Below are 12,008 nucleotides of genomic sequence, written 5' to 3' on the forward strand. Positions count from 1 at the left end.
AGTCATGTTTCTACTTACTTTATGAAATCATTTGGTTGTTATGGGCAACAGTTTTTTTTTTTTTACATTTACTGTAGGTAGCAGCTGTACGGTTGCTCCATGTTTTGTAAACCTATAATAACTATAATACCGACATATAATCACACACATAGGTTGGACTTGATGGACTTGTGTCTTTTTTCAACCTCGCCTACTATGTAACTACAGCTGGTTGATAAAGGAAACAACTCCAATCTTCACAAATCACACACACTACTACATTTTAAGTGATATATTGCATACATTAGGTGGCATTGTCTAGAAGCAAAGCCTGGGACCCTCATTGTTCTAACGCAAGCTGCCAGTGTGTAGAGGAGGATGATACGCTGTCTCCATGCATGCAGCATCTCCAATGCTTGTGGGCTGAGCAACCTAATCCACCTCCTCCTCCTTTACAGTGGGGAACTCTTGGGCATGTGACTGCTTGAGTTAAGATGGCAGCTCTGTCTGAACCCTTAGGTCTGGAGCGAGGTAGGAGATATGATGCATGTTCCATTGCAGGGGCTGGGGTTTTTGGCTGTAGCCAGAGGGAGGAGGGAACAGATGAATGACTTAGTTGTTCCCTCATCTTGTTTTTCCCCCTTTTTTTTTATTTTCACTGGCCTCAACCTAATAATCAGGAAATTGAGAGTGATTTGCAATATAACCTTGCACTTGTCTCTCCTGTATTCTGCTGCTCTGCAAAACACTGCAGATGACAGCTTTTCAATTCTATCTAATCACTTCAGTAAACATTATATTACCCACTCCTGTGTTTTCACCTTACCCCATCTTCAGAGCTGCCATTCATTATCATTTACACTTGTTAGAGTTCTATTAGGACAGCTGCTGCTATTTTTTAAGTGCAGTGATAGAGAAAGGCACCTATAGGTAGATGCAGATGGGGAAAAATGTTGCATGAAACAACAGATTTAAAAATCCACTTGCCCTTGCTTGAAACATGCATGAAGAACACTGTCACAGAGCACCCTAATCTAATAATCACTATCAAAAAGATTAGAAATTGCAAACTGATCAACCAGATCTCTAATCACAAGCATTGCTCTAAAGCATTGCAGTCAGAACTGGAGATATGTCGCCAATGATGTTAAAGTGCTGACAGGTGTCTATAACCTCAGGTGCACAGGGGGGCTAGTCACTATCTCACATGCAAAAGTGCTCTCCAGTTTCTAAGTGTGAATTATTTAATAAAAGTATTTTTTCTACTGATTGCTTATTAAATCAAAAAGCTCAAATTTATTTTACTACGAATTACCAATTGTTAGATGTGGTGGATGCATTCATTTTCTTTTTTTCAGGCTTTTTTTCTTTTATTGTCACTTGGTGATCCTGCCACTAAGTATGTTGTTTTTCAACAGAACAAGCTGTCCTGTAGTTGTTTCAGTTAGAGGATTGAGACAATTTGACACTGACAGGGGTGCTTACAATGACCAGTATTCATTTATTTATGTAAAACCTTTATCCCAAAAGGAGCAAAACTGTTTAGAAAGTATTAGCTGGGGTTTGGCTTCCATTTGTTAGTGTATCTAATTCTGCTAAGTATAGGGAGTGATATGGCGCAAAGGGATGACTAGAGCTACAGTCCATAACTGTATTTGGGAATTTACAGAAAAGGCTAAAATGTCTAGAGAAGTCTGTGGTGTATAGTTCATACACAGATCTTTATAGCTTATGAGGATGAGTTTTCGCTGAATCCAGAACACCTTTAAGCCCCATACACACAATAGGACTTTGTACAAACCTTCCTGTGGATTTTTGTACAAAGGGCGTTGGCCATAAGTTTGTATTGCATACAGACGGCAGGACTTTTCCAGCCAACTTTCACCAAATCACGTGGTTTTTCAGCTCTTTACCACCACCCTTTGGTCAACTTCTGTATTGTTGTCTGATATTGTGTCAATCTTGCCGCTTTTATTGACGAGATTGACACCTTGCGAGCTGGGTTCACACTGGTGCGGGAATCCGACTTGGATCCCCGCCAATGCCAGGCACTGTGTTTGGTATGAATCGTGAGGGGGAACTTCACGCCAAATTTTAAATAAAAAATGGCGTGGGTTCCCCCCAGGGGCATACCAGGCCCTTAGGTCTGGTATGGATCTTAAGAGGAACCCCTACGCTGAAAAAACGGCATAGGGGTCCCCCCCAAAATCCATACCAGACCCTTTTCCGAGCATGCAGCCCGGCCGGTCAGGAAAGGGGGTGGGGACGAGTGAGCGCCCCCCCCCCTCCTGAGCTGTACCAGGCCGCATGCCCTCAACATGGAAGGTGGGTGCTTTGGGGGAGGGGGCGCCCTGAGGCCCCCCCACCCCAAAGCACCTTGTCCCCATGTTGATGAGGACAAGGGTCTCTTCCCAACAACCCTGGCCATTGGTTCTCGGGGTCTGTGGGCGGGGGGCTTATCAGAATCCGGGAGCCCCTTTAATAAGGGGGCCCCCAGATCCCGGCCCCCCACCCTATGTGAATGAGTATGGGGTACATGGTACCCCTACCCATTCACCTAGGGAAAAAGTGTCAATAAAAAAACACACTACACAGGTTTTTAAAGTAATTTATTAGGCAGCTCCTGGGTCTTCTTCCGACTCCGGGGGTCTTCTTCTGACTTCGGGGCGTCTTCTCCCGGTGTCTGGTTCTTCTCCGCTCTCTCTGGCCTCTTCTCCCGGTGTCCGGTTCTTCTGCCGGGCTCCTTCGCTATCTTCTGCCGCTCTTTTGCTAGCGGTGGCCCCGACTTCTGCATCATCTTCTCCCCTCGTCTCTTCTTCTGATGTTGACACAACGCTCTCTCCCGCTGTAATGCTGTGTGGAGCGCTCTGCTAATGACTTATATAGGCGGTGACCCCGCCCCCCTATGACATCACAGTCCCAGGGCATGCTGGGACTGTGAGGTCATAAGGGGCTGTGGTTATGTCATCCTATGATCACGACCCCTTGTGACCTCACAGTCCCAGCATGGTGGGGTCACTGCCTATATAAGTCATTGCGGAGCGCTCCACACAGCATTACAGCGGGAGAGAGCGTCGTGTCAACATCAGAAGAAGAGAAGAGGGGAGGAGACGACGAAGAAGACCGTGCCACCGCTAGCAAAAGAGCGGCAGAAGATAGCGGAGGAGCCCGGCAGAAGAACCGGAGAGCGGGAGAAGAGGCCGAACATCGGGAGAAGAGGCCGGAGAGAGCAGAGAAGAACCGGACATCGGGAGAAGAGGCCGGAGAGACCCCCGAAGTCGGAAGAAGACCCCCGAAGTCAGAAGAAGACCCAGGAGCTGCCTAATAAATTACTTTAAAAACCTGTGTAGTGTGTTTTTTTTATTGACACTTTTTTCCCTAGGTGAATGGATAGGGGTACGATGTACCCCATACTCATTCACATAGGGTGGGGGGCCGGGATCTGGGGGCCCCCTTATTAAAGGGGGCTCCCGGATTCCGATAAGCCCCCTGCCCGCAGACCCCGACAACCAACAGCCAGGGTTGTAGGGAAGAGGCCCTTGTCCTCATCAACATGGGGACAAGGTGCTTTGGGGTGGGGCACCTGCAGCACCCACCCCCCATGTTGAGGGCATGCGGCCTGGTATGGCTCAGGAGGGGAGGTGCTCGCTTGTCCCCACCCCCTTTCCTGACCGGCCGGGCTGCATGCTCGGATAAGGGTCTGGTATGGATTATGGGGGGACCTCCACACCGTATTTTCGGCGTAGGGGTTCCCATTAAAATCCATACCAGATCTAAGGGCCTGGTATGCCCCCAGAGGGGAATTCCCTCTTGCGCTCGCCGCAATAGGAAAATGTGTTTTTCCTATTGCAGCCAGCGCGAGATATACAGTACCCTGTCGCCGAGAACCAGTGCGATGGGTTCGCTCTGGAAACATTCTCGTGGCTGCGTACTGTAGTTTGTACAAAAGTCCGATGCTTTTGTGTACACACGATCGGACTTTGCTCCATCGGACTTTTGTTGCCAGAAAGTTTGTGCGTTCGCACAGCCAACAAAAGTCCGATGGAAACAGAAAAAGTTTGTCCGATGGAGCGTACACACGGTCGGATGTTGCTCCAAAACAGCTAATTTGCATGTTTGTTGTCAAAAAGTCAGATCGTGTGTATGGGTCTTTATGCAGCACCTCCAGGAGACTGAGGAGATCTTTATAATGGCAAATAAAACATAGCAGAGTGTTCAATCAACATGTAGTGGATATCATACATTTATTAACAACTAGATCAGACCATTTTTAACTGGCAATTGCTTTCTCATGCAACACTGTACACAAGTGAATTTTTTATCATTTTGTTCCACACAAATAGAGCTTTATTTTCATGGTATTTGATCACCACTGGGTTTTTAATCTTTATTCTATAAACAAAAAAAGACTGAACTTTTTGAATAAAAAAAACAATATCTTATTTCTATTATAAAAACATATCTAATAAAATCACATTTCTTCATACATTTAGGCTAAAATGTATTCTGCTACATATCTTTGGTAAAATAATGCCTATAAGTGTATATTGATCAGTTTGTGTGAGAGTTATAGCGTCTACAAACTATGGTATACTGTATATACTCAAGTTTACTTGAGGCGCTAAAATGCAAGGACAGTACAAACACCCCCCAAATTACCTCTTTTTGGAAATTAGACACCCCAAGGTGTTTGCTGAGACACAGGTCGAGTCCACGAAAGATTTTATTTTTTGCAGCAAGCTTTTGGAAAATTACATATATATATTTTTTTTTACACAAAGTTGTCACTTTAATGAGATATTTCTCACACATGCCATTGATAAACATGGAATTACACCCCAAAACGCATTCTGCTACTTCTCCCGAATATGGGGATACCACATGTGAGAGACTTTTTTGGAGCCTAGCCACATACAGGGGCCTAAAATCCAATGACCACCTTTAGGTTTTCAAAGGTTGTAACTTTTAATTTAATTTCCTGACTACCTATTGCATTTTCGGAGGCCCTAAAATACTAGAACAGTATAAACACCCCTCAAATCACCCCTTTTTGGAAAGTAGACACCCCAAAGTATTTGCTGAGAGGCATGTTGAGTCCATAAAAGATTTTATTTTTTGTCAAACTTTTTTGTTTTGTTTTTTACACAAAGTTGCCAATTTAATGAGAAACTTCTCACGCATGCCATGGGTATATGTGGAATTACACCCCAAAACACATTCTGATACTTCTGATTATGGGGAGGCCACAGGTGAGATACACTTTGGGAGCCTTGCCATGTACAGTGGCCCAAAACCCAACAATCACCTTCAGGCTTTAAAAAGGCATCACTTCCACATTTTATTTCCTGATTCAGAGGCCCTAAAATGCCAGGACAGTATAAAAAACCCCCAGATTACTCATTTTTGGAAAGAAGACTCCATAGTATTTGATAAGAGGCATGGTGAGTATTTGAATAAATGTAAAACCTCTGCGTATAGTATAAACAAAATCTCTAAAGCATTCAAACAAAATCAAATAGTGTTACCACCTCACAAAAGAAAGCTGCAAACTGTAAGGCCCCTTTCACACGACAGACCCACTCGGATCTGCCTGTCCATTTTTCAGGCAGATCTGAGCGGGCCACCATTGACTTGTATGGGCAGATGGATATCAGCGGAGATGTGTCCGCTGACACACACCTGCCATCTGATTCAACAAGATCAGCTGAAAACAGACAGATGGCGATACGTTCGGAGATATTCACTTTACCTACAGGTAAGCTTTATTATAAGCGTACCTGTCGGTTAAAATAATCACGCGTTTACTACCACTTTAAAGTGCTTATGTGCATAACGATAAATTCATACATATATGACAGAAATAAGACCAAGTAATTCTGCGCTACTCGCAAGATCAGCAGCTAACACACCACATTGAAAAAATGGTATACTAAATAAAAACAGCAAAAGTGTAGCCCTAAAGAATGATGTGCCCAGTGCAATATATGAGTGAAACTAAATGGCACTAAATTCAAAATTGAATACAATAAGTAAGATGTTATACAAAATTGTGTGCAAAGTGAAAATAAAGTCCATAAATAATGATGGATGTGAATATATTCCCAGTCAATATACGAGGAAATCTTGCAAACAATAAATGTATATAGTTGTGAGGAGAACCACCACCGGGTGAAGAGGAGGCTTACCGGATCGTTTGAACATGCTAGAGCATACGCTCTGCGTGTCAAACAGGCTTGGGTATGGTTGAATGGACCTTGGATCAGTATCGTCAGGCAGGTGTACACAGATGACCGCCAGATGGAACCACGGAAAATGTAATATCACATGCAGACCGGAACTCAGAAATCCACAGGCATGTAGAGAATGTCAAAAAGGAAAGCAAGAGGGGACCACATAGCGTAATTCCGTGAACAAGGATGAATTTAATTGATTAAAAAACACTCACATGAATGGAAGTAAAAAACAGCGCAGATATAAAATCAATTAGGCAGCAGTGGGGACCGTTCCGACGCATTTCGTCTCCAAGGACATCGTCACCCCAGACGAAATGCACCGGGACGGTCCCCACTGCTGCCTAATTGATTTTATATCAGCGCTGTTTTTTACTTCCATTCATGTGAGTGTTTTTTAATTAATTAAATTCATCCTTGTTTACGGAATTACGCTATGTGGTCCCCTCTTGCTTTCCTTTTTGACATTCTCTACATGCCTGTGGATTTCTGAGTTTCGGTCTGCATGTGATATTACATTTTCCGTGGTTCCATCTGGCTGTCATCTGTGTACACCTGGCTGACGATACTGATCCAGGGTCCATTCAACCATACCCAAGCCTGTTTGACACGCAGAGCGTATGCTCTAGCGTGTTCAAACGATCCGGTAAGCCTCCTCTTCACCCGGTGGTGGTTCTCCTCACAACTATATACATTTATTGTTTGCAAGATTTCCTCCTATATTGACTGGGAATATATTCACATCCATCATTATTTATGGACTTTATTTTCACTTTGCACACAATTGTGTATAACATCTTACTTATTGTATTCAATTTTGAATTTAGTGCCATTTAGTTTCACTCATATATTGCACTGGGCACATCATTCTTTAGCGCTACACTTTTGCTGTTTTTATACATATATGACAGCTGACTGTTTTTCCCTCATGGATTCTAAAGCTGTATGTATAGTAGGGGTGTTGAATATAATTGCTGCATCAATGCATCATGATTCAGACGTTCGCGATTCTGCATTGTTGCTGAGAGTCGGCCAAATCCATCCAATCCAACGTCATCCGGCGCTCCGGGCAGTGCTTTGCCTCTCCTGGAGAAATACAGAGGCAGAGCCTGCCTGGTGAATAAAGCCCTCACCCCTTTCCCACCCACCGCAGTGAGATGGACACAGAAGCAGAAAGTCAGCTGATGAGCTGACAGCCAGTAGTGAAGGGGAGGGGCTCGAGGAGACCCACGTCAGGAGAGGCATCACTGGAGGCACTGGAAGGGAGAAGAGAGGCAGAGACACACTGAGGGGAATCGACTGACACTGAAAGCAGGTGAGTGCTAGTGTCACTGATTCCATCCCTCCAGCACCATCACCCCTCTGCCTCTGACTGAACCCATCTCTCCACCACCACCATCATCCCTCTGCCTCCAATCACATCCCTCTACTACCATCCCTCTGCCACTGATCCCACCCCCCCATCATAATACTTCTGCCACTGATCTCCCCATCACCATCCCTCTGTCACTGATCTCATCCATCCCCCTGCCACTGGTTCCATCCCTCCACTATCATACCTCTGCCACTGATCCCATTCCCCCCATCACCATCCATCTTCCACTGATCCCATCCACCCCACCATCCCTCTGCCATTGATCCCATCCACCCCACCATCCCTCTGCCACTGATCCCATCCACCCTACCATCCCTCTGCCAGTGATCCCATCCACCCCACCATCCCTCTGCCAATGATCCCATCCATTCCACCATCCCTCTGCCACTGATCCCATCCATCCCACCATCCCTCTGCCACTGATCCCATCCATCCCAAATCCCTCTGCCATTGTTCCCATCCATCCCACCATACCTCTGCCACTGATCCCATCCATCCTTCTTTCCCTGATCCCATCCATCACACCATCCCTCTGCCACTGATCGCATCCATCACACCATCCCTCTGCCACTATTTCCATCCATTCCACCATCCCTCTGTCATTGATCCCATCCCACCCCTACCACCATCCTTCTGCCACTGATACCATCTATCCCACCATCCCTTTGCCCCTGATCCCTTCCATCCCACCTTCCCTCTGCCACTGATCCCACCATCCCTCTGCCACTGATCCCATCCCACCCCCACCACTATCCCTCTGCACCTGATCCCATCCATCCCACCAGCCCCTTCTCACTACCACTTATATTTTGTGCATTTAGGACAGGAATGCATTTCAGGTCTTTGTTAAGACAATCTACTGAGCAGCCCAGCACTAGTCTGTAAGAGAGTCAGTCTTTTCCACATTTTCACATCTCTTAAGGCAAAGAAGCTTTTCTGTTTTTCCTCTAAACATAGACATTGTCCTCTGTAATTAACTAAAAGTTAATAACTTGTAGCCCTCTTTTGGGATGGTAATGAGAATTACCCTCCCCAAATAGGATATTGCGCTAAGAGCAAATGAAAATAAAAGAAACAGAGTTCTTCTGACTGCTTAAATATTTGGATAAAAACCATGGGCATTAATCGTGATGCATCGCGAAATCAAATCGTTGACAGGATAATTGGAATTGAATCCTGAGAGCAGTCAAGATGCAGGAACAGTACACCGCTGAACATGGGGAGTGCGGTTTTCCGGATCATCCAGATTGGAGTTCCTCTTTAAGTTCGCTGTTTCCACCTGAACCCTGGGCTAAGCAGTGAATTAGCCACGTGAGGAAGAAAATAATTTGTTTTGTTTCGTTTTGGATTGATTCGTGAAGTTACTCATTTCCTTTTGATGCATTCGTAATGAAATTTGTATAGTTTTGTTTAGTTTATACGTCTTCGACCAGATTCAGATTTTTTCCAGTGGATTCAAAGTTTTTGAATCGAAAATATTGAGTCCTTTCAAATTCATTGTGAAGAATAGCTGGTTGTTAAGGAAATGCCATGACCTTAAACAAACTCATCCCCGGATTCCCCACTGACAGAAGGATGTAAACAATGCAGACATTCTTTTTTTTTTTTTCACGTTTTCTTTTAAACGTTTTGGTTTGGGCTTTACCACCAAAATCCATACCAGACCCTTATCCAAGCATGCAGCCTGGCAGGTCAGGAAAGGGGGGCAAGCGAGGCCCCCCCCAAACCATACCAGGCCACATGCCCTCAACATAAGGGGGGTACTTTGGGGCAGAGGGGCTGCCCCCCCAAAGCACCTTGTCCCCATACTCATTCACCAAAAAAAAGTGTAAAAAAAAAAAACCACAAACACAGTTTTTGACGAGTCCTTTATTAAAAGAAAAAAAAAAACTTAGTCCCCCAAGTAAATCCAGCATCAATCACAATCAATGCTGCCCTGGTTAAAAAAAGAAAAGAGATCCACATCCGTCGCTTACCTCCCAGCATCTGACATCTCCAGTTCTCTAGTAAAAAAACAAATGGTTATACGCTGTCAATGGTGACTCTGCCCCTGTGTTTATTTAGTTTGGTGGGAACCAGAGATGGGTCGGCAGAAGCGCCTTTCATCACGATTGCCGCTGAATTTATTTTAGGAGACATTGTTTATGTTTTTTTTTTTTTGACAAGGACTTCTCAAAAACTTTGTTCATGTCTCCATTTACTTTTGACACTTTTTTTGGTGAATGAATAGGGGTACTATACATCCCATACTCGTTCACACGGGGATCCGGAAGCCCACTTGTTAACTACTTTCTGTCTGCCCATTGCCTATAAACGTCAGATGGGAAGCAGCGCCGATGTGGGTTAACGTACCTATACGTCTCCTTGCAACAGAGACGTATGTCTTACAGAGCATGCACCCGGTGGTCGGTATGTCACCTGGGCATAGCGGATCACATTACCGCTGTGTCCAGGTGATAGGATGTTGTTTTACCATATGATTGCTGTGTTCATTCACAGCGATCATATAGTAAACAATGAAAAGTTAAAGATCAGTTCCCTCTGCTCTCACTGTGAGAGCAGAGAGATCCAATGCTGCAGCCTGTGAGCATACAGCAGATTGTCAGGCTGCTTGTACACTCATAAACAGCAATGCTAGCCTGCCCAAGTGTCTCTGATCACCGCCCCCAGTGCCCCTGATCACTGCCCCAGTGTAGTCATAATAAACAATGCAGCCATCCCTGTCACCTGTCCCGGTGCTCACCAAAACACCACAATACACCATATATGTGTGTTGATCACCGCCATACCAGTGCCCCGATCACTGCCATACCCCATACCAGTACCATGATTACCACCATTTGCCATACCAGCATCCTGATCACTACCATATGCCATACCAGCATCCCGATCACCACCATATGCCATACCAGCACCCTGAACACGCCATACCAGCGCCCTGATCATGCCGTACTACTGCCCTAATCCCCGCCATACAACATACCAGTGCCCTGATCCCCGTCACACACCATACCAGTGCCCTGATCACTGCCATACACCATATTAGCACCCTGATCACTGACATACCCCATACCAGCATCCTGTTTACTGTTGTAGCCAAGTCCCGGGCCTCTCCAGGCCTAATGGTGATCTCCAGAGTTAGGGACAGCTGACATCCTTCTGTGTAGAGTGGGTTACGAGGCATGATGGGTGTAATGGATTCATGGGCGCCAGACACTTTTTGATTGTAAAGAGATTTATTGTGGGAGAGAGGTTTAGGGCCAGGAAAACCCTTTAGTAGCAATGTTAATTTAGCAGACTCCGAGACTTCTATAGGTAGAAGGGAAGTCATCCAGCAAGACACCACATCTGCATGAGTAGGACCGCTGTCTCCTATGGCAACAATCTTGAAACAGTTTCTAACAAAGGTTGTAATGAACTTTTTTGACTGAGCTCCCAGTCTTTCACTAGACTTGCTGATCCACTACCACTGGATCCCCTGAGCGGATCTGAGGGATTTTTTCATTCAGTATCTTCCTCAAGCATCACCCCCGCGCAGGGGCGGACTGACAACTCATGGGGCCCCCGGGCAATAGAAGATCATGGGGCCCCCTGTGTCCCCACACTCAAGCCACACCTGCACAGGGAGACACGGGGGGGGGGGGAGAGCACACAGGGGGACACTGGAGAGAGAGCGCACACAGGGGGACACTGGAGGGAGAGCGCACACAGGGGGACACTGGAGGGAGAGCGCACACAGGGGGACACTGGAGGGAGAGCACACACAGGGGGACACTGGAGGGAGAGCACACACAGGGGGACACTGGAGGGAGAGCGCACACACAGGGGGACACTGGAGGGAGAGCGCACACACAGGGGGACACTGGAGGGAGAGCGCACACACAGGGGGACACTGGAGGGAGTGCGCACACACAGGGGGACACTGGAGGGAGTGCGCACACACAGGGGGACACTGGAGGGAGAGCGCACACACAGGGGGACACTGGAGGGAGAGCGCACACACAGGGGGACACTGGAGGGAGAGCGCACACACAGGGGGACACTGGAGGGAGAGCGCACACACAGGGGGACACTGGAGGGAAAGCGCACACACAGGGGGACACTGGAGGGAGAGCGCACACACAGGGGGACACTGGAGGGAGAGCGCACACACAGGGGGACACTGGAGGAAGAGCGCACACACAGGGGGACACTGGAGGGAGAGCGCACACACAGGGGGACACTGGAGGGAGAGCGCACACACAGGGGGACACTGGAGGGAGAGCGCACACACAGGGGGACACTGGAGGGAGAGAGCACACACACACATAGGGGGACACTGGAGGGAGAGCGCACACAGGGGGACACTGGAGGGGGAGAGCGCACACAGGGGGACACTGGAGGGGGAGAGCACACACACACACACACACACACAGGGGGACACT

General features: G+C 46.7%; 1 protein-coding gene across 2 annotated transcripts in view; it reads left to right on the forward strand.

Moving 5' to 3' along the window:
• The first annotated feature begins 389 nt into the window (after window positions 1-389).
• Window positions 390-12,008, forward strand: part of LIN7B (lin-7 homolog B, crumbs cell polarity complex component) — a 685,864-nt gene continuing 674,245 nt past the window's right edge. For both annotated transcript variants that reach the window (XM_073602295.1, XM_073602296.1), the window contains exon 1: window positions 390-510. In XM_073602295.1, the coding sequence (XP_073458396.1) occupies window positions 474-510 (37 nt within the window). In that variant the 5' untranslated portion in view covers window positions 390-473. The remainder of the gene's footprint in view (window positions 511-12,008) is intronic.

This window comes from Aquarana catesbeiana, linkage group LG10 (genome assembly GCF_042186555.1).
Source record: "Aquarana catesbeiana isolate 2022-GZ linkage group LG10, ASM4218655v1, whole genome shotgun sequence".
NCBI classification, from domain to species: Eukaryota; Metazoa; Chordata; class Amphibia; order Anura; family Ranidae; genus Aquarana; species Aquarana catesbeiana.